At 41.1% G+C, this 22,354-nt stretch overlaps 3 protein-coding genes across 3 annotated transcripts; all 3 read left to right on the top strand.

Moving 5' to 3' along the window:
* Positions 1-891: 891 nt before the first annotated feature.
* LOC128322883 (protocadherin gamma-A12-like) lies at positions 892-3,445 on the top strand. Its single transcript, XM_053245039.1, has one exon. It carries the CDS (start codon positions 1,001-1,003, stop codon positions 3,443-3,445), a length of 2,445 nt encoding a protein of 814 aa, XP_053101014.1. The 5' UTR covers positions 892-1,000.
* Positions 3,446-7,905: 4,460 nt separating this feature from the next.
* Positions 7,906-10,410, top strand: LOC128323183 (protocadherin gamma-B1-like). The gene has a single exon (XM_053245903.1). The coding sequence runs from the start codon at positions 7,906-7,908 to the stop codon at positions 10,408-10,410; it is 2,505 nt and encodes an 834-aa protein (XP_053101878.1).
* Positions 10,411-15,004: 4,594 nt separating this feature from the next.
* LOC128323182 (protocadherin gamma-A6-like) lies at positions 15,005-17,446 on the top strand. Its single transcript, XM_053245902.1, has one exon. The coding sequence runs from the start codon at positions 15,005-15,007 to the stop codon at positions 17,444-17,446; it is 2,442 nt and encodes an 813-aa protein (XP_053101877.1).
* Positions 17,447-22,354: the final 4,908 nt, after the last annotated feature.

Below are 22,354 nucleotides of genomic sequence, written 5' to 3'. Positions count from 1 at the left end.
ATACCCTCCCATACCCTGGGGCTTGCATGTGAATGATGCAACCATATGAGAAGGCCAGACATGCAAATCTTGCTTTTGCACTCTTCCTTTACAATCTGCTCATATGGTTGTGTCATTCACAGACTCTGGAAGTGCCTAGTTACTTGAAGTGGCATAATGGAAAAACACACAACTGCAGCTGTCTGAGAAGGACACTTTGGAGAGAAATGAAGAAAACATATGAGCAATGAAGAATGAGGGCAGTCATGCTTCATATGAGAGCATATTGGATGAGAGATGAAAGACAATGAACCCTGGGAAGATGAAGGCCAGAGCAGTAAGTTCAGAGAGAAGCACATGGCAGTTGAGCTGAACCACCACTCACAGATGAGGAGGACTAAATGGTACATAACAAATTGTAATAACCAGCCAAATTCTTGGTTACGGGTCTCTAAGTAATATATTAAATATTAAAGTCTTGCAAAGCATTCAATCACATTCAGATCTGGTAGTAAACATGAGAAAACCCAAGAAAAATAGCATAATGATTTTTTTTTAAATGTGTGGCTTCTGTGGATAAAGAAGGAATACTATCATGTTAAACATAGATAAAAATTATCCATATTTGAAAATGTTGTCATCTTTTGTCAATCAGCTAATGTAGTCTGAAAATTACATGCACAATTTCTTAGGTACAAATCTAGTATCATGTACATACAGCAAAATAGCAAATGAATTTGTCTTTAATATTCTTAATTAAACTCTTAACATTTCATTTAATATTCTAAAGTGAAGCTTCTGCAGTTTTTGATTGAGCCTCTGGGTGTCGCTGTTCACCAATAAGGGAGAGAAATGAAAGCTCTAACAAGTCCAGCTTTGCTGTTCTTCTCCACAAACACAAAATAACTGAGAGAAAAGGCTGGCTGGCAGAGAGCAAAAAAGGAGGTACTTTTTGCTTGAAAACTATCTGGATCTACAGCCTTTGAACAGGAAGCAAGAGCCTTTATCCTGTTACAGGAGAATGGAAGAAACTCAGAGGCTCTGGAGATGGAAAAATGGACTCCTCCAATGCTTTATCATGATGTCTGCTTGGAAGGCAGTTTCTGGGCAGATCCACTATTCCATTCCTGAGGAGATGCACAAAGGCTCTTTTGTGGGGGATATTGCAAAGGACCTAGGAATGGATGGGAAGCAGTTTCCAGACCATGGACTCCGCATTCTTCCCAGAATAGGTATGATCCAGTATTTTGCTTTGAATGACAACAATGGCCATTTACAGATTTCTGAGAGAATAGACAGGGAGGAAATGTGCATAGAAGCAGAAAAGTGTGTATTAAAATTTCAGATTCTTAATGAGAATAAATTAAAGATTTATGGCGTTGAAGTGGAAATAACAGATATTAATGATAACGCTCCTCAATTTCTGCTAAAGGAATGGAAAATGAAAATCAGTGAGACATCTACACCTGGAGATAAATTCCTTCTCCCCAAAGCTCAGGATCCCGATCTGGGGGTCAATTCTATACAAAGCTATCAACTTATGGACAGTAGCCATTTTTCTCTGGAGGTGCAAATAGGAGAAAATGGTGTTAGACATGCTGAACTAGTGTTGGAAAAATCTCTGGACAGAGAGGAGCAAGCAGTTTATAATCTAATCCTTATAGGTACTGATGGGGGTGAGCCCATCCGGTCTGGCTCTGTGCAAATCCAAGTCATTGTTCTAGATGCAAATGACAATGCTCCAGTTTTCAGCCAACCTGTCTATGAAGCAACTGTGAAGGAGAATGTTCCTGAAGGATCTACAGTCTGTAAAATAAAAGCAATTGACCTGGATGAAGGAATTAATGGAGAGGTAAAATACTCATTCGAAAAAATTAGAGAGAAGAATTCCAAAATATTCCTATTAAACTCCACAACAGGAGAAATTACCCTTGTGGGAAACCTTGACTTTGAAGCATCATCCTTACATGAATTTGAGGTGCAAGCCATGGATGGGGGAGGACTGAGCGACAGATCAAAGGTTGTGATCTTCATTACAGATTTGAATGATAATGCACCAGAATTAGAAATTAACTTTGTAACCAACTCTGTCCTTGAGAACTCACCAACTGGAACTATCATTGCCATTTTAAATGTACAAGACAGAGATTCAGGAGTCAATGGGCAAGTCAAATGCTCCATTCCAAATAACCTTCCTTTTCAGCTCAAAAAGTCAATGGATAATTTTTATACCTTGGTGACAGACAGACCGCTTGACAGGGAACAAGTAGCAGCCTACAATATCACTGTTACAGCAACCGATGATGGGTCTCCAACATTATCAACATCAGCCATTGTTTCGCTCCAGGTGTTAGACACAAATGACAACCCTCCACTCTTTGCAGAATCAACCTACACCTCTTATCTTCTAGAAAATAACCCAAGAGGAGTGTCAGTCTTTTCCCTGAAAGCAAGTGATCCAGACTGGGAAAAGAATTCACAAGTAAGTTACTCCATCATTGAAGGCCAGATGAGCGAATCTCTTCTCTCTTCCTTTCTCTCTATTAACTCGGAGAATGGAGTTGTTTATGCCCTTAGTTCATTTGATTACGAAGACTTTCGTGAGATTCAGTTCCAGGTCAAAGCTCAGGATGGAGGCTCCCCACCACTCAGCTCCAACGTCTCTGTGACTCTCTTCATCCTCGATCAGAATGACAATGGCCCAGAGATCCTGTATCCTTCCCCTCCCACGGATGGCTCCACTGGAGTAGAATTGGCCCCTCGCTCCTCTGAGCCAGGTTACCTGGTCACTAAGGTGGTGGCCGTGGATGCAGATTCTGGCCAGAATGCCTGGCTTTCCTACCAGCTGATCAAGGCCACAGAGCCAGGGCTTTTCACTGTGGGACTCCACACTGGAGAGATCAGGACAGCCCGTTTCTTTCTGCAGAAAGATGCCCTCAAACAAAGCCTGGTGGTTTTAGTGAAGGACAATGGGCAGCCGCCTCTCTCCGCCTCAGTCACTGTCACTGTGGTGCTGGCTGACAGCATTCCTGAAAGCCTCTCAGATCTCAGCAGCATCTCAGCTCCGATAGATGATCCCCAGTCTGACCTCACCTTCTACCTGGTGATTGCTGTGGCTTTTGTCTCCTGCTTGTTCTTTGTCTTCCTCCTTGTCTTACTGGCTATCAAGTTGCGCAGCTGGAGAAATGCACAGCTGTTTGAGTGTGGGAGTGTGAATTTCAGTGGTGCTCCTGTCTCACAATTTGTGGGTATTGATGGAGTCCGAGCATTTCTTCACTCCTACTGCCATGAGGTGTCTCTCACCACAGACTCAAGGAAAAGCCAGTTTAATCTTTCTAAGGCAAATTATTCCAATACTCTGAACAATCAAGAGACTTCTGAAGTAAAGAATCCTATCCTATCCAGTGATGATATCAATTTGAATAATAGTGATCCGAACATAGTCCAGGTGAGCCAACCATTTTAGATGAAAATGGTTTTATTTTAGACTAACAATGTTTCATTTTGTTCAACAATGTATGTACCAAACCTCAAAAGATTTTTTCCATCTGCCAGTGTTTTCTTCCTGACATCTAGTTTTCTATGCCAAGGGAATTTTTCTTCTGTATGTAGGAGCATTCCGTCATATGAGTGCACAATTGCAGCCCTGAAGCAATGTAGTCGAGACCAAAATTGGAATAGTATGAATTTTGGTATATTGTATGTATTTTTTTAAAGTTGTATTCTGTGTTGCTATCATGAATTAACATCAAGGTGGCTCCCCAAAGATAGATCATCATAAAATATAATATAAAAATAGATTGCAAAATACTTAACAGCATCCAATCTCTCCTACAAGCTAAGTTTTGTTGAGTTCAGTGGAACTTGCTACTGAATAGATATGCATGGTTCACACTGTTTGTCCACCTTTCACTAAGATGAAATTTTCAAATTTTGTAGAAAAGGTTTCAGTTCATGAATGCAGAACTTTTCTTCTTCAGTGTTGCAGTTTAGGGATCTGCAAAGGTTTTGACATTGAAATGTTTTGACTCCAAATGTGCTGTTTCAAGTGTTTTGAGCTCTAAACAATACAATCCCATTTCGATTTGAAATGTTTCAACATTTTGAGCACCATTTTGGAGGCCTGTTTCTCCCTTGATGGTTGGTTTTCTGACACCGACTTGCAAATCCTATGGGGGTTTGGGGGAAAGCTTAAAAATTTGTTAAAACTCGCTTGTTCCCCTATTTCATTTGTGGGTTGGGTGGTAGGTAGCACCCATCATGCTGTACCATGCAGCCCATTTTGTCCTCCCGAGGAGCTACCCATGGGGAACAATGGGGTATTTTGAGTTTCCCCATTGTTCCCTATGGCCAAAACACTCAAAACGTTTCAAATTTTGTTCCGTCGAAACAACTGGGTCGACCACTGTTTGGACGAAACATTTTGGCTGTCTGCATTTTGTTTGAAGCTCAAAACAAAACACAAAATCCATTTCAGGCACATCCCTGTTGCACACAGGGTTTGCTAATATTCAGCCTACATATTCTATTTTGATAAAATTAGTTGAACAGTGCCTTTTCATAGTAGAGAAGGAGAATTGACGGTGTCATCTGATGCTGACCTTTTTGTAAGTTTTGTACTAAACGTTGCTTGACTTGTATTCTTCAGATTGTTGTACAATTATCACAGAGAACATTCTATTACATCTTTCTCCATTTATATTTAATTACATCTTTCCCCCATTTAAAACTTACACTATATGAACATAAGAATCAAGCAGACTATGTGATGAGCACCCTAGTTATATTAACTAGTTTTCCTGGAGGCCTGTGTTGAGGGGCGAGTGCCGTCCATCTCATAAAGTGACCAGACATAAAATTCTGTTATTACCCAGCTGCCACTTTCTCCAGGAGCATTTCTAGGTACTTAAAAGACCTGGGGCTGGGCCCATGCGTGGGAAATTGGTATTTAAAGAAAAAGATGTTTTATTGAAACATCTGAGCTGTCAATGATACCCCAGATATTCCAATAAAATCTATGGATTTCCATGTATTTAATTTTGGCAGCAAACAATTTAATTCTGGTAGCAAAGCTTCATAGTCACAGTGCAACTGATTAGCACCAGTAATGTCCTGAAGTCCCTCCGATAATCTTGTATGTGTCTGGAGGCTGAAAACGTATATGTGGTTATTCATTATAGTATGCTCCCCTTGATCTGTGTGACATAAGGCTGGTAGTCTTGTTGCAGATGTACAAAAAGGAACACAGTAAAAGAGTAGGGGTGTGCATGGAACTGTCTGGCCTGGTTCGGTTCGAGGCCGGACTGGCCTCGAACGGAACCGGGCCAGTTCTGTCTGGCCCCCCATCAAATGCCCCCGCAAACTTTTTTTAAAATTTAAAGGTTAATGAAGTACCTTTAGCCCCTTCGGGGGGCTTGCTGAAGCCGCAGGGGGGGAGGTCCGCGCGGCTTTAGCAAGCCCCCCGAAGGGGCTACAGGTACTTCATTAACTTAAAAAATTTTTTTTTAAAGTTCGCGGACCTGCCAGACTGGACCTGGCGGTCCGGGTCCGGTCCGACGGAACCGGGGGGTGGTTCGGTTCAACCACAAACCCCTGAACCCCCAGACCGGACCCCCGGACCAGTCCGCACATCCCTATAAAAGAGCAAACAAAAGGGAAGGAGCAAACAGACTTCAAAGGAGTCTTCCCTGAACAGAGGTGGAGTTTGCAAAATGACAAAAAGTCAGAGAAAGGGTTAACAAAAAACTGGCAAACCCACAACAAGAAGGGAATTTGGACCCTGTAGTCAGGATGTTGTTATGCAATTCTATCTGTGTTCAATATTAAAATAAAACTCTTTATTTCTGATCAAACAGGTGGTTATTTTAAAAGGGAACATGGGTTTGAACTATTTAAAGGTTTTTTTCTAATGTGTGTGTGTGTGTGGTGTCTAGGGCATGGCTGACTTTTGACTTGTCATATGTAAGGAGATGGAGAATATGGTTCTATCTAGAGTGAAGAGGGATCTTAGGAGAACTTAAGTCATACTTTCTAAGTGCCTCTTTAAGGGAAATATGTGGCTGATTTTTCATTACAATGATGAATCTAGATAGAAGATGTATCTCTTCTTGACGCTCAATAATGTTGCCCCTATGGGTTTTCTTGTTTTATTTGGTGGAATCTCTAAATAGCTTCAAGGGGTTCTTTCCCCCCATTGAGGATTAGACTGGCTGCTGTGCTGTGATGACACCTTCAGACACACCTTCAGACACAAATGTGTCAGGTCCCTGCTATGTTGAGAAGGTCATGTTGGCTAATTTCTGGCATTACTGCCTCTATCATAACATTGACAGCTTCACATGTCTTGTCAGCAAAGGGGGTCCCCATGTCCTAGAATGATTTCCTTTACCATTGGTGAACACTTATTGAAGTGGGGAGCAGCAGTGGAGTCTGTGGGAAATACCTTTGGCAGGAGGAGGAGAAATGAGTACATTCGATAAGGTCCTGAGGTTCTAGAGGAGCCTGGACTACACACTTTATTTTTCACATGGTCATCCGTACCCAAGTACCTACAAGATCTCGGTTACTGGATATGTGGGGAAAGCAGCACAGACTAGACTTCTAGTAAATCAACTATTGTTGTTTACAACCTGTGACTTACTGGAACGGCCCAGGGCATTAAAAAAATTGAAATAAGTTGTACTTTTATCTGAGGATGATCTCTGCTTACTGGCCCATCTGGGCCTAGGACTGTTCAGGCACCTGAGGAGATCATAAAGGCCCCACCAAATTTGCTGCAAAAGTGAAATGGTTTTCTCCAGTTCCTCACAAGGACTTTTTTATCCTGAGGCCTTCTGGGTTTACCTCAAGAAGCAATACACGACCATAGTGAGAAATATAACAAAACATTTTTAATGTTGATACAAAAAAGATCCTTTGAGTTTCTCACCCACTAACCTAGCAAGCATGAGGTTGCCGGTTTGAATCCCTGCTGGTATGTTTCCCAGACTATGGGAAACACCTATATTGGGCAGAAGCAATATAAGAAGATGCTGAAAGGCATCATCTCTTACTGCGCGGGAGGAGGCAATGGTAAACCACTCCTGTATTCTAGCAAAGAAAACCACATGGCTCTGTAGTCGTCAGGAGTCAACATTGACTCGATGGCACACTTTATAGAAGTATAGAAAGCTGCATATATCTGTGTGTAAATCTCCATACGCTGAAACTGAGTTATCAGTCCTCACTCTCTTCAACCCCCACCACCCCAAAATATAAAAGAATCCCCTTCATGGTGCCTCGCTTATTATTCAAAAAGTGGCTTAAAAATACAACAAAATCCTTAGGCACTTTGACTGGAAATAATCCACTCATAAATTGTGTTCAAATTGATAACACTTATCAGTCTGTTGGTCAGCTTTTATTGCATACTGGACCTCTGAAATCAAGTATACTAAAAACTTAAAGCTCTTATGAGATTGTGTGTGCTTATTTTAAAATGTAATAAAAATCTGACATAAAGGAAATACACAACTCAGAACCCACTGCCCTTTATGCTAAATAGCAGATTTGCAAGGGATTATAAAAATAAGATAGCAATTTATATGGAACAATAAAGTAAGTATTACTCAGCAAACAGCACTGAGGTTTAATCTGGAAAAACATGGTAGAACTTTAAATTTTGAAAAATGCTTTCCTAGAATAAATTTCTTTTCGAATAATAAGAAAAACTACAAGCAGGTGTAATTCTCTATGTGGACTCAAAGTGTCACTGTTGGACAATACGGGAGCAGCACTAAATTGTGTAAGAGGCTCCTGCCGCAATATCTCTCTGTGATGCTTTATCTGATCAAGAAGGAGAAGCAGCAGACGGTTCTGTTTTAAAAGCTGATCAAGAAAAGAAAGCTCTTGGTTTCTCAAAGATCTGCTAATACAGGCTACATTGCAATGAGAGATTTGAAAATTGAATTGGAACAAAAAAGGATGCAGGCAATGAGAGTAATGAAAGTAAAACACCCGGAGAGAATCAGAGAGATCATCAGGAGTCAGGTACAGTTTCTGTTCATGTTCCTCTCTTTGTTCTGTCAGGTGGCATCTGAGCAGGTTCAGTATTCAGTTCTGGAGGAAACAGAAAAGGGCTCCTTTGTAGGGAACCTTGCTAAAGATTTGGGTTTGGATGTCAGGGAGTTGTCAGATCACAATCTTGGTATTTCTTTGGAAAATCCATACTTTTCTCTGAATAAGCAAAATGGGAACATATATGTGAATGGCAGGATAGACCGGGAAGAGATTTGTGAGAAATCATCCACTTGTGTCCTAAAGTTAGAAGCAGTGGCACATAATCCTTTGAACATTTTCCACATACACGTGTCCATCCAAGATATTAATGATAATGTCCCTCATTTCCGGAAGGAAACTATTGAACTCAAAATGAGTGAATCAAATATTCCAGGTGCTCGATTTTCCCTTGGAAATGCTGAAGATGATGACATTGGAATCAATGCTCTCCAGAATTACCGTTTAAGCCCCACCCCATATTTCAAGCTACAAATTAAAGAAAGCAAAGATGGTGGGAAATATCCAGAATTAATACTGCAAGAGCAATTGGATCGAGAAAAAGAACACACACTCCATTTGATTCTTACAGCTCTGGATGGGGGAGATCCAATAAAAACGGGGACAGCCAATATTTGGATTAATGTTACTGATGTTAATGACAATCCGCCCATCTTCACCCAGGCAAACTACAAGGTAAGCCTGAAAGAAAATGTACCAAAGTGGACATCTGTTCTTCAAGTTAAGGCATCTGACAGTGATGAAGGATCAAATGCTGAGATCACTTATACTTTCAGCAATATCCCAGAAAGTGCCCAGAAGAAATTCACCCTGGATCCTAAAGAGGGAACAATTATGCTCAAAGAGGGTGTTGATTTTGAGGACAGAACTAATTATGTGATGATAATACAGGCAAGTGATGGGGGTGGATTGGTGGCACATTGCAATGTGGAGATTGAGGTTCTTGATGAGAACGACAATGCTCCAGATGTGATACTTACTTCAGTGACCAGCCCAATTCCTGAAGGCGTTGCTCTGGGAACTGTTATAGCTCTGATTAAAGTCCAAGACAGGGATTCTGGTGAAAATGGGGAAGTCACTTGTCATCTGAGAGGCCTTGTGCCATTCCAGATAGTATCATCTTCAGGTAATTACTTCAAGATCCTCACAGATAGTCCCCTTGACAGAGAAAGGACACCAGAGCATAACATTACGATCATAGCCACAGACAAAGGCACACCTCCTCTCTCCACACACAAAGCCATCTCACTGCAGATCTCGGACATCAACGATAACCCCCCAGCCTTTGAAAAGTCTTCCTATACTGCCTGCGTTCCAGAGAACAACCCATCGGGAGCATCCATTTTCCATGTAAAGGCCTTTGACCCAGATCTCGATCGCAATGCACGCATCACTTACTCCATCCTCAACAGCAACATTGAGGACCTGCCTCTCTCCTCCTTTGTCTCCATTAACTCTGAGACTGGCACCATCTATGCACAGCGCTCCTTCAACTATGAGCAATTCAGGGAGTTTCAGATTCAAGTGAAGGCACAAGATGGAGGCTCCCCACCCCTCAGCAGCAATACAACGGTGAGGGTGTGTGTTTTGGATCGCAATGATAACACTCCCCAGATCCTGCATCCTTCCCAAGGATCTGGGGGTTCCTCTTTCTTTGAAATGGTGCCTCGCTCAGCTGAGTCAGGTTATCTGGTGACGAAGGTGGTGGCAGTGGACGCTGACTCTGGACACAACGCCTGGCTCTCTTTCCATCTCCTGCAGGCCACAGAGCCCTCTCTCTTCACCATTGGGTCCCACACAGGAGAGATCAAAACAGCCCGAGCATTGCTTGAGAGAGATGCTGTGAAGCAGAGGCTGGTTATCATGGTGAAGGATAATGGACAACCTCCTCTCTCAGCCACCGTGACTCTGAACCTCGTGTTTGCTGAGAACTTCCAGGAGGCGCTGCCAGAAATGAACACCCAGCCTAGTGACTCAGAATACCAGTCCGATCTACAGTTTTATTTGGTATTGGCATTGGCTTTGGTGTCCTTTCTGTTCCTTGTGACTGTGACATTGACCATTATGATGAAACTTCGGAAGTCAAGACATCCCACTTTCCTCCAGTGCTTTGTTCCTGCTCCTCATTCCAAGACTGGTGCCATATTCCCACCTAATTACAAGGACGGGACTTTGCCTTATTCCTACCAAGTCTGCTTATCCTCCGAATCCAGGAGAAATGAGTTGACTTTCCTACAGCCCAGTGTCCCAGTAGCAGAGAATATTCTTTGCAATGGCAAACCTGATATCTCTTTGATGTTCAGTGAAGGCTGTCCTTTCAGTGCTGAAAAGAAGGATACTGAAACAGTAAGTTCTCTTTTCTTGACTTCAGAATAAATTCATATTGCATAGCCTATTTCACTGAAAGTTTTGCTATTGCTCATTTAATATATGTATATCCCATCTTTTTAACAAACTCAAAGTAGTTTGGATCAAACAAGTAAGAACAATAAAAATAAGTTCAATACAAAAGCAATGCAATAGCTAAAAAGATAGAATTAAATATCATACAAGCATTTTCAGAGGAGCCATTCTCAAATACCAAATTACATGTAAAGGATGCGGAGTGGATTACAAGAGATTAAAAGTAGCTTTAAACAGATATATTTTTAGACAACAATGAAAGCAGGGCAGAGATGGGGCAAGCCACAAAATGGATTTCATGAGGGAGGGAGTTCTGTACCCTAAATGCTGAACATGACTTGGCTCTCACATGAGGGTGCATGAGGAGGCCTTCATCCATCATCCATATTAAATAAGGCCTTCATCCATATTAAATAAGAACATAAGAACAGCCCTGCTAGATCAAGCCCAAAGCCCTTTTAGTCCAGCATCCTTGATCACACAGAGGTCCACCAGCTGCCTTGGGGAAGCTCACAGGCAAGAGATTAAGCTGTGCCCTCTCTCCTGCTGTTGCTCCCCTTGCAGCTGGTATTCAGAGGCATCTTGTGCATCTCTATAAGAATAAACAAGTTTTCTGAGGCAAATATGTTGTTTACTTCCCATTGATTCTTGTAGTCCTGGGAAATGTGGCTTTGACATAAACAGGGGTGGGCCTGTAATAGAACAGATAGGTTATATTAATCCTGCTTGTGAGAGTCATGGAGCCTCTTAGAGGAGCCCCTGAGCTCTCCCCTCCACCGCCACAGGCCTCCTTCAGCTGGTCCCCATCCAATGGAAGGATGGTGTGCACACAACCCATTGGGAGCTGATGGAGAAATTCCGGGAATTCTGGGTTCATTTAATGAACAGAGGCCCTCACCGTCCATCAGGTTCAAACTTTATTGATCATGCCATGCCAGGTGTCTCTCTTCCAAGAGCACACACTCAGGCTTTTGGCAAGAGTCTTTTATACAGTTTACATACAGCCTATAGGATTGAGTACAGAGCCTATCAGAGGCCAAAGTTTTATGGTATACACCAATCATACTAGCACAAGCAGAATAATGCTTAGTCATTGGTAGACAAGGTGAACCAATTACAGGGCAGAAACCAGCAATAATGCACCAATTAGCTTTAGCTACGTTTATGCCTAATAAGGCAGGGCAAGCTGTGGTCAACAGGTGTCTGTCTCTACTCAGGCAGGGCAGAGTATTGTTTCCAAGAAAAGGGGCCCTTGTAACAGGAGGGTGCAGAAACCTGTGACCCTTCGGACTTACGTATGTAGGTTACACAACTAGGTGAAAGGGGATAGTGGAATTTTCCTTCAGCAGACCACATGCGTTCCCTACTCCCATTGGCTGGGAGCTGATTGAAGGATGATGGGGGAAGCCAGGGAGTATGGGGATGTGGGCCCCCTGTTCCCTTGCTATGTCCCTGTACATAAAGATTGGCATATTGAAGTGTTTCGTAGAGTGTTCCTATTCTTGTCAATGGGTTTGCTCTTAAATACCTGGAAGGTAGTTGAAATGTAAAAACCTTTGCTCATGTGTGGATAAGTTTATGAGTACACGTCCCTAAATATAGAAAACACATGTTGTACTTCAAAGTGTCTCTAAATTGTTTTTGCTAGCAATTATGTTGTGCATTGATTGATTTCAGTTCAGTTCTCAGTGAAGCTCTATATAATTTCTGCTTTAGTCAGAGGCTGAGAAATGAGAATAGTCGTGATACAACCAAAAATATGAAGCAATGTTCAGTGAAGGAATTTCCAAGACAACTCATGCTGTAATAAAAGCAAATATAAATCAAAAATAATGAACAAATCGTATATGACTACATATTCAGAAAGTCTGAAATAATTGTTTTGGATATAAGAAAGGTGGGCAATGATGTACCAGTATTCCATTAAGTTTGAGGGAAGAATCTGACTCATTTATGGACTAGTCCCATTTGTACGTTTATAAATTGCTCTGCAATGTGAGGCATACTTTGTGCAACATCTTGATCCAACAATAATTCAAGAGACCCCTGAATCTAAACAATCCAGTGCCTCAAATGCATACGTGTTTTGTCAATTTCTGAAGTCTATCTTCACATATATGCCATATCATTTCTGTTCTGTGGATTCTGAATGGCAATACAGTACCACACTCCATTCTATTGGCCTTAATGAGTTTGTGACACCCCTCTAGTTGATGTGAGGAGCAGAACAAAAGGAGCAGCTGGCAGTTTAAATGGGCAGAGGCAGAGTGAGAGCAAGGGTGTCTAGCTGGAATTGGCTGAAATGTGTTGGGGACCAGCCACAAGGCTCTCTGGAGATGTACATATTGCTCTCTGGAGATGTACTGCCTGCTGAAGGAGTGCCTGTCTGCTTTTACTATGCTCTGCTTGCATATTTATTTGCTTGCAAAAATAAAGTGTGTGTGGCAAAGACAACACATTCTCTCATCTGGTAGATAACACGCTCTCGCACCTGGTAGCACTGCCTTCAGCTTTTCATCATGGACAGGCAGGAAGCGCATAACACTGAACACTCTGATTCTGGAACATTGGAACATAGGAACATAGAAAGCTGCCTTATACCGAGTTAGACCTAGCTCAATATTGTCCACACAGACTGGCAGCGGCTTCTCCAAGGTTGCAGGCAGGAATCTCTCTGGGCCCTATCTTGGAGGTGCCTGGGAGGGAATTTGGAACTTTCTGTATGCAAGCATGCAGATGCTCTTCCCAGAGGGCCCCCATCCCCTCAGGAGAATATCTTACAGTGCTCACACATGTAGTCTCCCATTCAAATGCAAACTAAAGGGGACAATTCATGCTTGCTACCACAAGACCAGCTCTCCTCCCAAAATCTGCAGCATTAGTGATCTTAGATCAGAACAGCATAGTGATGGGGAAAGCTTTCCTACTGTAAAAGATGATAACTTTTCTATGAATGAAAACCTGCCCCACCTGCATTTTTAAAAGAAACTGAAGAATTATGTGCCAGTGCTGGGTAGGTAGAGAACTGCTGTGGAGAAAGTGGGCTGTCCTGCTCATCTTGGCTACTTTTTTCTTCCTTTTAAATGACTACATGAGTGTTCATGATGGAAAAGTGCTTACCGTGGAGAAACTAAAATAAGAAGAAAACAAAAAATTAAAAGATGTCCAAAATCATGTGTGAATGGGGAAGGGGATTGTGTGGTGTGTTTTTTAAATTCCTGTGGTATTATGGAAAATTAGAGGTCTCTAGGGAAATTCCAGTGCAATTATAAAACCAATTTTTATATGCTTGGTCATCTGCCAAAATAAATGTTCTCAATTACAGTTTACTGATGTTGGGACAAAGGAGAAGAGTTGGGGGAAGTTACTACTGCTGGCACCCATTTTCCTAAGTGTCTGAGCCACAGAGAAGTTGGCATCTGATTGTGCAAAAGTGACAACAGAGGAAGCATGAGTTATTTATGCTTCCTTATCCTCTGCACTGTAATGTGTAAAGAGAAAAGTTGATGCATCTCCCTAGGTGAAATATGCGACTTCCAGATCAATGTGGAGCTCATGTCCCCACTTTCAGAGATTAGGTGGTTGATGATTGGAGAGAGAATCTTCCCAGTGGTGGCACTTTGCCTTTGAAATAGCTTTCTTGGAAAGATTCATGAGGCGCCTAACACCTTTTAGATGTTAAGACTTTCCTCCAAAACCAAGGCCTTTGCTTGAACTGCTTGCTGCTTCTAATTGCACTATGCATTGAATGACTGCCATCTTATCTACTTTGTCTATTTTTGTTACTTGTTTCATGGTTTGATTGTGATTTTATTATTTGTGTTTTAAAATATTGTAAGTCACTTTGTAGACATCTTTTTAAAAAAAATCAAGTAAAATAAGGAAGAAATGGAGTGAGATGAGTTGGTAGAAATGTGTGGAAGTGAAAAATGGGAGCATAGGAAGATTAAATTAGTGAGAGAAGAGAAGTATTTCCCCTAAGGAAATGACAGAGGTGGCCAGATTCTGTGAAAACTGGAAGGTAGAAGAGGTTCTAAAATTATGGTATATGGTCAGGAACTGGACCAGGACAAAGACTGCAATATTAAATATGACCATAGACACCAATTTGTAGGTCAGTTGTAATTTTAGTGACATTTTAGAGTTCGAAAATAAAATCAGTAGACATATATGTGTATGGATCCTAGCTATGCTTTTCTAAGTCTTGTAGAGTTTTATTCATGCTGGGTGAAAAGGAAATCTGAGAGTATTATAGTCCTATGATATTGCTCAGAGATTAAATTTTTCAGGTACAAATCAAATAACTTTTGTATAAATAAAATACAATTTTATCATGAGAAAGATGACATTAAAATTCCAACAGGAACCATTTGCAATTTTTGTTTGCAACTCTTGGTGTCGCTGTTCACCAATTTGGCAGAAAACACACACTGAAAGTGCTAACCTGCCCATTCCTGCTAAGCAATAGATCAGACTGGAACTGGCGGTGTAGGAAACAAACTGATGCAGCTTCTGCTTTAGAAAACAAAATAAAAAGATACAAACTGTTTTGAACCAGACCTGGGAAATGGGGGAAAAACAAAGGCTTTGGAACTACAAAGAACAAATCTTGCAGTTCCTTATAATGGTGACCCTTTTGGAGGCAGTTTCTGGGCAGATCCACTACTCTATTCCCGAGGAGATGCATAAAGGCTCTTTTGTAGGGGATATTGCAAAGGACCTGGGGATGAACAGAAAACAGCTTGAAGACCATGGACTGCGGATTGCTACAAGTACAGGTATGATTCAGTACTTTGAACTGAATTCCAACAGTGGTTACTTACAAATCTCTGAGATAATAGACAGAGAAGAAATCTGTGGATGGGCAGAGATGTGCATCTTAAAGTTACAACTTATCTCTGAGAGTAAATTAAAGATTTATGGAATTCAAGTAGAAATTATGGATATAAATGATAATGCTCCGTGCTTTCTGCCAAAAGGATGGGCACTGAAAATCAGTGAGACATCTACACCTGGATCTCGCTTCCCTCTTCCTGAAGCTCAGGATCCAGATCTGGGCACAAATTCCATACAGAGCTACCAACTTGATGGCAGTAGCCATTTTTCTCTGGATGAACAAAGAGGAGAAAATGGTGCCAAGCATGTTGAAATGCTGTTGGAAAAGCCTCTAGACAGGGAACAGCAATCACTCTACAATCTAACCCTTACAGCTCTTGATGGAGGGGATCCACTCAGGTCTGGCACTGTGCAAATACACATCATTGTTCTAGATGCAAATGATAATGCTCCAGTCTTCAGTCACCCAGTCTATGAAGTGAGTGTCAATGAGAATATTCCCAAAGGGTCCACATTGGCTACAGTAAGAGCCACTGATATGGATGAAGGAATCAATGGAGAGCTAAAATACTCCCTACAAAAAATCACAAGGAAGGACTCCCAGATGTTCCTATTAAACTCCATAACAGGAGAAATTACCCTTGCTGGGAACCTTGACTTTGAAATATCATCCTTACATGAATTTGAAGTGCAAGCCATGGATGGGGGAGGACTGAGCGACAGATCAAAGGTTGTGATCTTCATTACAGATTTGAATGATAACGAACCAGAATTAGCAATAAACTTTGTAACCAACTCTGTCCTTGAGAACTCATCAACTGGGACTGTAATTGCCATTTTAAATGTACAAGACAGAGATTCAGGAGTCAATGGGCAAGTCAAATGCTCCATACCCAACAATGTCCCTTTTCAGCTGAAAAAGTCAATGGACAATTTTTACACCTTGGTGACAGACAGACCGCTTGACAGGGAACAAGTAGCAGCCTACAATATCACTGTTACAGCAACCGATGATGGGTCTCCAACATTATCAGCATCAGCCATTGTTTCGCTCCAGGTGTTAGACACAAATGACAACCCTCCACTCTTTGCAGAATCAACCTACACTTCTTATCTTCTAGAAAATAACCCAAGAGGAGTGTCAGTCTTTTCCCTGAAAGCAAATGATCCAGACTGGGAAAAGAATGCACAAATAGGTTATTCCATCATTGAAGGTCAGATGAGCGAGTCTCTTCTCTCTTCTTTCCTCTCTATTAACTCGGAGACTGGAGTTGTCTATGCCTTGAGTTCATTTGATTATGAAGAATTTCAGGAGATTCAGTTCCAGGTCAAAGCTCAGGATGGAGGCTCCCCACCACTCAGCTCCAACGTCTCAGTGACTCTCTTCATCCTCGATCAGAATGACAATGGCCCAGAAATCTTGTATCCTTCCCCTCCCACTGATGGCTCCACTGGAGTGGAACTGGCTCCTCACTCCTCTGAGCCAGGTTACCTGGTCACTAAGGTGGTGGCCGTGGATGCGGACTCTGGCCAGAATGCCTGGCTTTCTTATCAGCTGATCAAAGCCACAGAGCCCGGGCTCTTCACTGTGGGACTCCACACTGGAGAGATCAGGACAGCCCGTTTCTTTCTGGAGAAGGATGCTCTAAAACAAAGCCTGGTGGTTTTAGTGAAGGACAATGGGCAGCCGCCTCTCTCTGCCTCAGTCACTGTCACTGTGGTGCTGGCTGACAGCATCCCTGAAAGCCTCTCAGATCTCAGCAGCATCTCAGCTCCTATAGAGGATCCCCAGTCTGACCTCACCTTCTACCTGGTGGTTGCCGTGGCTTTTGTCTCCTGCTTGTTTTTCACCTTCCTTCTTGTATTGTTGGCCCTTCGACTCCACAAGTGGAGAAATTCTCAGCTATGTGACTCTAGAAGTGTGAATTTTAGCGGAGTTCCAGTTTCACAGTTTGTGGGCATTGATGGAGTCCGAGCATTTCTTCAGTCTTATTGCCAGGAGGTTTCATTGACTTCAGGCTCTCAAAAAAGCCGGATTCTTTTTCCAATTGGAAGCTGTACCAATACCCTGACAGCACAGAAGGCATCTGATGAACCAGATCCATTGTTAATCATAGGTGATTCTAACACTACTCAGGAGGCACCAATCTATCAGGTAATCATGCACTTTTAATCATGTAAGCACTTATAATTTTTTAGAGATATGTTCTCTCTTTCTTTGCTCTTTGTTGATTTTTAAACAATATTTTTGTGTTGTTTTTGCTGAGTTTCGGCTGGAAGTTTGTCTGTTTTTTACGGGCGTGGTAACTTTGGTATTGCCTTCCTAAGGTGCCCTGGTCACTCAAATCATAGCCTCTGAGTCTATGTCTTAAATACTGGCAAAATGATGCACTTCTGTTTCTTTGTACAACACACAAATTTAGTTAGAAATGTAGGCTTCCATTACAAAAATCTGTCTTTTTTGTCATCATTCAAATATCATGTTGTTTCAAAACTTCAAATAATTGCCCCTACCACTTCCAGCATCCATGCATTTGGCACTAGTCTGCAAGAAGCAGATACTTGAATGCATAGAAGATTCCTCCATATAATTGGGATCCCTTTGGATAATTAGGACCCACAGCTTCTGCCATTTGTGGACAAATGTCAAACATGTGCACTTTATTTTTTTCTGAAATGAAGAAATATTATGGTTGCTCCCTACTCTTCTAGACTAGTAAACGTATTCAGAAACAAATACTAGGACACTAGGATTGCTGATATAACTTCTCGTTTGCAAATGCTGGTCTCGAATTATAAACCTGATTCTCTTTATATGCTTCCAAGCCAATATTTTATTATTCACATGCATTGAAATGGATCTTTGATAGGGTTTGGCTTTATGGTATTTGGTTATATGAAATTGGTGTTCTTCTTGGTCAAAATTTGTTTTGTAATTCCAGTCCTGCTGGAGACTAAGCAACCAGATGAAACAGTAGGAAATTTGTTAGTAGATGCCCAGCCTATTTTTTAAGGGGCAAATGTACACAGGGGATCTCTATAGTGCTGGGTAAGAGATATTTAACTCTACTCCCTTCCATTTTCCCAATCTTAATAGCCCTCCTAGAACTGCTGGTTGCCCTGTATGGTGCCTATTTGTTTTGCCCCACATGCAGGGGAGCAATTCAGACCAGGAAAACAACGAGGAATCATTAATCCTCTTTGCTATCACTGTCGCCTCAAAAAATCAAACAAGAGATCTAATCATGGATTTCATGCCATCTTGTCTAGTTGTGCCTTAGATTTAAACTTTCAATCTTGTCTAGATTTCACACCCATGCCATTCTGCTATGAACCTTATGGTCACTGCTTGTATATGTTATTTTACTTCTTTTGGACAATTGCTCTTCTATCTTGCTTATAACGACTCATTTCTAAATTTCTGTACAAGTCAAAATGTAACTAAAATACTTTGGAATGACTTTGCAACCATCTTACTTGTGCTACTAACTGTCCCTGAAGCAAAGGGTATAAGGAAAGACATTATATTTTATGTGCAGAGCAGCAAATGCTGTGAAAGCGAGAGAGTTGTGTTGCTCTCTGAGAAGAGAAATATCTACCTGTTGGTGCACATTGGTAATTTTGTTCGAATTCTGATATAGTGCATAGTGTTTTCGATTTCTAAGTCAGAGTTTTAACTAAGTCAGCATACTTGAATTTATTTATGCTTGATTTAATTTCTGGATGCAACCTGGAAAAGAGTGATGAAAAACCAAGAAAAACAATAGTGGAATAAATAATCTAATCAGAATAACATTCTAGTCTCACAGATAGTCATGCAAACTATTCATAATGAGTGTAATCACTATTAATCCAAGACTGTTCTCAAGTAATACATATATATGAAGAATATAATGATATTGACATATCAAGAATATACAATAATAATCCAAAATCTTTCTTGGTGACAAATAGTCATGAAATAGAAGCAGGTAGCATAGTAGAGTCAACAAAACAACATAGTCGTGTTTGAACAGTCATAAAGTAGAAGCAAGTAGCATGGTAAAGTCTACAAAACAACAAGGACACTGTGTTTGCCAAGCTGGATCAAGTCTGGATGAAAAACAAAAGCTGTAGTGTAGTAGATGGAAAGGAACAGTAATGGCCGTTTCAAACTTTCTTCAGACTTTTCCCATAAGAAATTCACAGCTGGTAAGAATTATAAAGGCATGCTGCTTTGTGAAAATCTTGCAAACTTACAGAAGGTACCTATAATGTATAAAAAAAATTCTTATACAAAAACATCATACACAGCCTATTAACCATTGTTACAGAACAATTATTCCCAATGATTTAATTTCTTTTCAGTTCTCCTTGAATGACTCTTTTGGTATTTACTGTTACTTGTTTCTTTTCCTTGATTGATTCAGACCTCCATAGGTTATTGTTTCTCCTCCTCAGGAATGCTATACTAATTAAATCATATCCAGTAGGCTAGTACCATGATAAATAAGCCATTAACAGACTAGAGGTTCTTGATGTTAACCAAACATCTCTATCTGCTTATTCTGCCCAAGCATCATTTCTCTGGGCCTAGTGCAAATGTAACACAGACTCCCTTTCTCTCATGAAAAACCTTAAGGTCTTACAAACAAGCAGTAGAAAGAGGCTAACAGGCATGTAGCCCGGGTTTGCAGGTGCATGTAAACCCATGCAACTCCTGCAAACCCATCTCACTCAGTATCAAGTACCCTCACTTCTCCACCCATGTTGTAACCCAGGCTGAAGGGAAAAAGAAGCCCCCAGTCTGCTGCTCGTGTGCTATGAGCACTGTTAAAACTGTTCCCGGGCAGCCAGCAGCCATCTTTATCATGGAGTTCTGTGGCTAGAGGGGCCAGTCAGAGGAGAGGTGCTGCCACTCTGCTGTGTGCATAATGCATTGTGGGATATCCTGGAGGATCCAGCTCCGTTTTCTCCATACCAGAGCATGTGCCAGCCTGATCGTCTGGGGAGTGAGTGAAGAGAGCTTAAGGGAGGCTCTGCTCATGTGTAGGGATCAGGATAGGGGCTCCTCCCTCCCCCAAACTGCACCCAGATGATCATGTGAAAGAACTTCTTGTCTGATTTGGGGAAAAATGGGAATTTATTGAGGTCCTTTATCTTTTTTAGATTCCTTAGTTTAAACTCCTTTCATAGTTCTATTCAGTTGTCACACTATTTGGAAATTCCCACACTATGGAACTCCTCCAAGTGGAGATCAAGCTGGCTCAATTTCTCTGTTTCCGCCTTTTATGGAAGATATAACAGCAGGCTTTAGCTCAATGGCTCTGAGGATGAGTTTGTTGTAGTTTTGTGCTCTTATACTCATTTCATAACTGGCTGCTAGTTCTAATTAGTTTTAAATTGTGACATATTGTTTTATTTTAATGGTGGTTTTATTTTTTTTATTATGTATGCACACTGCTTTGAATTTTTAAAGACTTAATATAAATATTTTAAATAAAAAAATTGTGTTAGGCACTTTTTGCAGATACACTAACTGACAACCATGCAAGGATACACCAGCTTAGCAATGTTGCATGTGCACAAGTTGCACAAATGCAAAAATTGTGCAAATGAGTATGCCCATTGGAAATAATTGACTTAATCTCATGTTACATCATTAGCACAATTTTTGTGCTTGTGCAAGTTGTGCAATGCAACGTTACTGGACTGCTGTATCCTTTTGCCGTATGTCAGCCAGTGTGCCTAGCATTCTGTGTTATGGAGAGGATATCTCCTTAGGTACAGCATTTGTCTCTGCAGACATACACTGTACTTTTGGACAGCATGGGGGTGGGTCTGTAGAGTGTAATGTCTGAGAAAAACACACACAGCAGTTCCCCTCTTCCCAGATAAACTTTACCCAGATAGAGTAATGCCTGAATTGGCTCATTTCTGGCTACCTAGTTTCTATTTACAACCAGAAATGGGAATAGAACATTTCTATAATTTGAATATTATATAATATTATAATATTATATAATTGATAAATGTCCTTTAATCAGTGCTCCCAGTCCTTGGAACCTAGTGTCAGTTCTTCTGTGTATGCTGGAGACAGAGATCTAACTCATTTAGGGCTGATTCAGACCATACATCCCAGCACACACAATGAGGAAGGGGCTGCACCAAGAACACACCCATCTTCCACTGATGTTTCAGCACATCCCTTTATTATGTGCAGGGACTGCTCATCGGAATGGTCCCTATATATGCACTCCAAAATCTTGTTCCCCACAGCTGGATAATGTTTAAATGATCCAGCCTTGTGCCAGAGACAGATTGCGTATGTCACAACCATGAAATTAGAACCCTTCTGGGGAGGGACTTCCTGACCAATGTCCACACAGTCAGCCCCTGCCCACATGCCTGGGTCATTTAAATGTTAACTGAGTAGCATGTAAAGGGCAGCTGAGTTTCAGAAGAATGTTGACTGCACTACATCTATATTAATCTGTAATTACTATTTGCTTTAACATGGCTACTATACTTTGAATCTCATCCGCCTCTTTGCACCTATAAATACTGATCTTTCTTCTCATCATGTATCACACATATTAAAGAGTCAAGCAAAACTCGCATGGAGTCCTTTAACCTTTTTTGCTTTGTATGTTTGTAGTATAACAGTGACATTAGGAAGCATTTATACTTAGAATTTTGAGCTTCCTTTTCTCTGTATTCTCCTTTGAGATACACAAAGGCAGTGTAGAATACCACATAGATTTTTTACCCCCACTATGATATTTTCAGCGTGAAAAAAGATGCCAGTATCAGCAGTATCATAGAACAATGTGTAGTATCACAAATATCTGAAACACTGCTCCTGGCATAATTTGGGAATAAATCAAATGCTCTTTATTCAAGAAACAGAACAATATTGTCAATGGCACAAAAATCAGAATTTTTGTAAAAGTACCTGCAGTACTTAGTTAAGCCTCTGAGTGCCGCTGTCCTCCCATGTGCAGAGAAATACAGTGAGAGATGCAGCCATCCTTGCCTTGCTGCTCTCAGTATAAAAATAGACTGATCAGCTTTGCACTCATTCATCCGGTGAATCATTTTG

The sequence above is a fragment of the Hemicordylus capensis genome, chromosome 4 (assembly GCF_027244095.1).
Source record: "Hemicordylus capensis ecotype Gifberg chromosome 4, rHemCap1.1.pri, whole genome shotgun sequence".
In the NCBI taxonomy this organism is placed as follows: Eukaryota; Metazoa; Chordata; class Lepidosauria; order Squamata; family Cordylidae; genus Hemicordylus; species Hemicordylus capensis.
Note: the sequence above shows the minus strand (reverse complement) of the source record. Positions and strands in the feature narration are given on the sequence as shown.